Genomic DNA, 2,977 nt, shown 5'->3' with positions numbered 1-2,977 from the left:
ATACAAGGGATTGAAATCATGTACGAAAGAATAGAGCTCCCTCACCCAGCTAATACACCCCCCCCACCCCTAACAATTATATTATTACCACAAATGTATTCACATTAGCAAATAAGCCCTGCAAGCTCGAGGATGAGGAGATTAGGCGGAGGCTTGGGCTAATGCAGCCCTATTATAATAGGGGTCTTTGTACTTAATTTCAGACTGCACCATCCTAATTCCTAAATAGATTACCACACCCCTTGAATTGGATTTTTGAAACAAAAAAGAAAAAAAGACGGAAAATGAACCCAATGGCATTGGCATACCTTCCAGTCATCAGTGCATCAGGCTTCCTAACTGGTCATGTATACATGTCAATCCTCATCAGCACATACATGGAGGTTGCAGTCTTGTGATCTACTTATAGGATAGTATTGAGCCAGAATAGTAATGGTAAATAGCCCATACTAGTTGCAGTAGAGTTTGAATGAATGGTTTAATAGAAGACTATAGACTATAATGGGGAAGGATGGGGGTTAAGACTGAATGAATTGTCCTTCTTTTTCCTTAATGCAACTCCTAGTGGCTGGAATTTAATTAAAGTGATGCAGTCTTTGCATATTGTTGCTTGCAATGAGCTTGATCTATATTGGGGGGAAAGCAGCTGGTTAAATAGGGTTTTAACTAATTCTGGGCGCCTTCTATTGATAGAGGTGCACAGTCTGCTCCATGTTTTTCACTCCCCTGTCCATTGACTTTAAGAACGAGGAGTAGACCTGACCTTGCTAATTGTGCTCGTGATCACAGGACCAGCTATTTTGCTTGTGGAAAGGATCAGTATAAAGATTGCAGAGGAGAGGGTATACGGAGGGACGTATTTGAGGGGGTTCTGGAATAATGCAGTCTTGGCTCCTCTACCATACTAGTCCCAGTCTTTGAGCAGGACTTGGGTATGTCTTATACCCAAAGAGGCCATAGTGGGAAGAGAACAGGTTAAAAATGTTAAAAACCCAGCTGGCATTTCCTTGTTGTCTGCTACTAAAGAGGCTTCTCTATGCAATGAATGCATCAGATTCAGGAGCTGGGAATGAATCCTTTGGCACTGTGGAGGAAGCCTGAACATGGCATATCTTCTCCCACTGTCATGCACTGTAGTCATCGCTTTGGGTCTGTCTCTAATGCTTGTGTATGGGAGCCATGCAATGCTGCTAACCAGCACCGTACTATGTGCAACTTCCACGCTAAGCCTTTGTCCAGGGGATCAAGTTTGAACAATAGTGAGTGGAAAAAAAAAAGAAAAGAACAATTTGGCTGAGGACGCAGTACAGCACTGTGTATACGGGATGGTGTGGGCAACATAGGTGGTCATCATCAAAATGGAGTGGTCAGCACAGGTGGTCATTCATCTAATACTATGCACTGTGGAGTGGATGCCGTTACCTACAGGTGTATAGGAATAGATATGGGTATTAGATAGCTATAAAGCATAGGAGCTTGCAGATCATCTAGGTGTCTATGCATGTTTGGATGGATGCAGGCATGTCTATGTACAGCAGGTATTACATTCTGCTTGCACTGGTGCATGCAATGAGCATCACCTTGTATGTTTTATTGCTAGAGTAATGGCAATCCCAGCATTTAAAAGCAGGCTTGCTAGCTTTTTTTTTTCCCCCTTGCAGACATAAATGAATGGTCCTTGCAAGCATCAAGGCAGAAACTTCACTTACCCATCCTCCGTCTCCCAGCGATTCCTTCGTCCTTTTCTCAGGGATTGTCTCTGGAAACGTTTCCTTTCCTGCCTGTTAATTATGAAGCAGCAGTTCCTTCATGGTCCATACAGGTCTCTGTGTCAAACCATCCTGTTGCCAGACTCAACCCCCCCTCCCTTCTGTATATATGTATATAGGGGATTTTTTATTTTATTTTTTCGTTAACGACAAAGTTTATCTCCTTGTTTTCTTCATAGGGTTCTATTTGATGAATAGCTGGGAGAAGAAAAAAAAAAGAAGAAGTCTTCTGTATCTTGCAAAGGGAGAATCAGATCAAAGAGGAATTCCTTCTATTGGATGCAATATGAAGTGGATGATCCAGCCTGCAAGGGAAGGTATAGAACTTCTGTGCAAAATCTTCGCAATACCTAACCAGCCTTGCCCACCACCGCCTGCCATCCTTAGATGTCCATCCTTAGTCCCATCTCCTCCTTGGTGCTGTCAGATGCCATGAGGCCATAAAGGGGGATGTCCAGAACCCCAAGTTTAGACCAAGTGTCGCCTGCTTTTTCTATATAGCTGTGAAGGTTTACACTGCTATGTAGCTGTGTTGGAAAGCAGCTGGGATTCAGGAGATTTTTTTTTTTCTCCCAGAGACTGCTGATGCTCAGTAGCTTGCTTTTCATGCCTGAGCTTTTCAGCTATAGAGTGACCCCTGCTGGACGAATTAGAGGAGACAGAGTAAAGCCACAGCAAGCCTGGTTGTCATTGCAATGCAATGCAGGCTCTCTCACTCTTTCACAAAAAAAAAAAAACAACAATTAACTCCCTCGCCTCTGAGAGCCATTTGTGCATTTGATGAATGGATTATACGTCAGAGGTTCTAGGATCTCTGACCGAAATTCAGCCATGGCCCTTCTTAGTAGGAATCTGCTCCAGACATGGTTTATCTTGTTTAAAAAAAAAAATGGGTATAAATAATTCATGTGTGATAACACCACAAACGAAAGAGGGTAGTGGTGCGTAATACAGCACAGATCACGAGGTATCGCTATCATAGTCCTCAAGTCGGTCTTGGTCTTGACTAGTAATTTTTTAAAGTGCTGACGACACATGTGCATTGGGTGCGGAGTGCCAGGGGGGCACCAACAATCCACTGCATTGAATATATGGATACAGGACTAGGACACTGAGCTTTACCTTTGCTCTGGGTGAAGGAAAGCCTAGCTCCATCTCTGCGTCATGTCCTATATTGGCTGTCCTGTCCTTTGTAGGATATTGCTCAG

The 2,977-nt window shown here is 43.3% G+C and overlaps 1 protein-coding gene across 1 annotated transcript in view; it reads right to left on the bottom strand.

The window, feature by feature from the left end:
• Positions 1–1,782, bottom strand: part of LRRTM4 (leucine rich repeat transmembrane neuronal 4) — a 527,460-nt gene extending 525,678 nt beyond the window's left edge. The window contains exon 1 of the mRNA XM_069957993.1: positions 1,710–1,782. Within this exon, the coding sequence (XP_069814094.1) occupies positions 1,710–1,713 (4 nt within the window). The 5' untranslated portion in view covers positions 1,714–1,782. The remainder of the gene's footprint in view (positions 1–1,709) is intronic.
• Between the last annotated feature and the right edge of the window lie 1,195 nt (positions 1,783–2,977).

This window comes from Dendropsophus ebraccatus, chromosome 1 (genome assembly GCF_027789765.1).
Source record: "Dendropsophus ebraccatus isolate aDenEbr1 chromosome 1, aDenEbr1.pat, whole genome shotgun sequence".
Classification (NCBI taxonomy): domain Eukaryota; kingdom Metazoa; phylum Chordata; class Amphibia; order Anura; family Hylidae; genus Dendropsophus; species Dendropsophus ebraccatus.
Note: the sequence above shows the minus strand (reverse complement) of the source record. Positions and strands in the feature narration are given on the sequence as shown.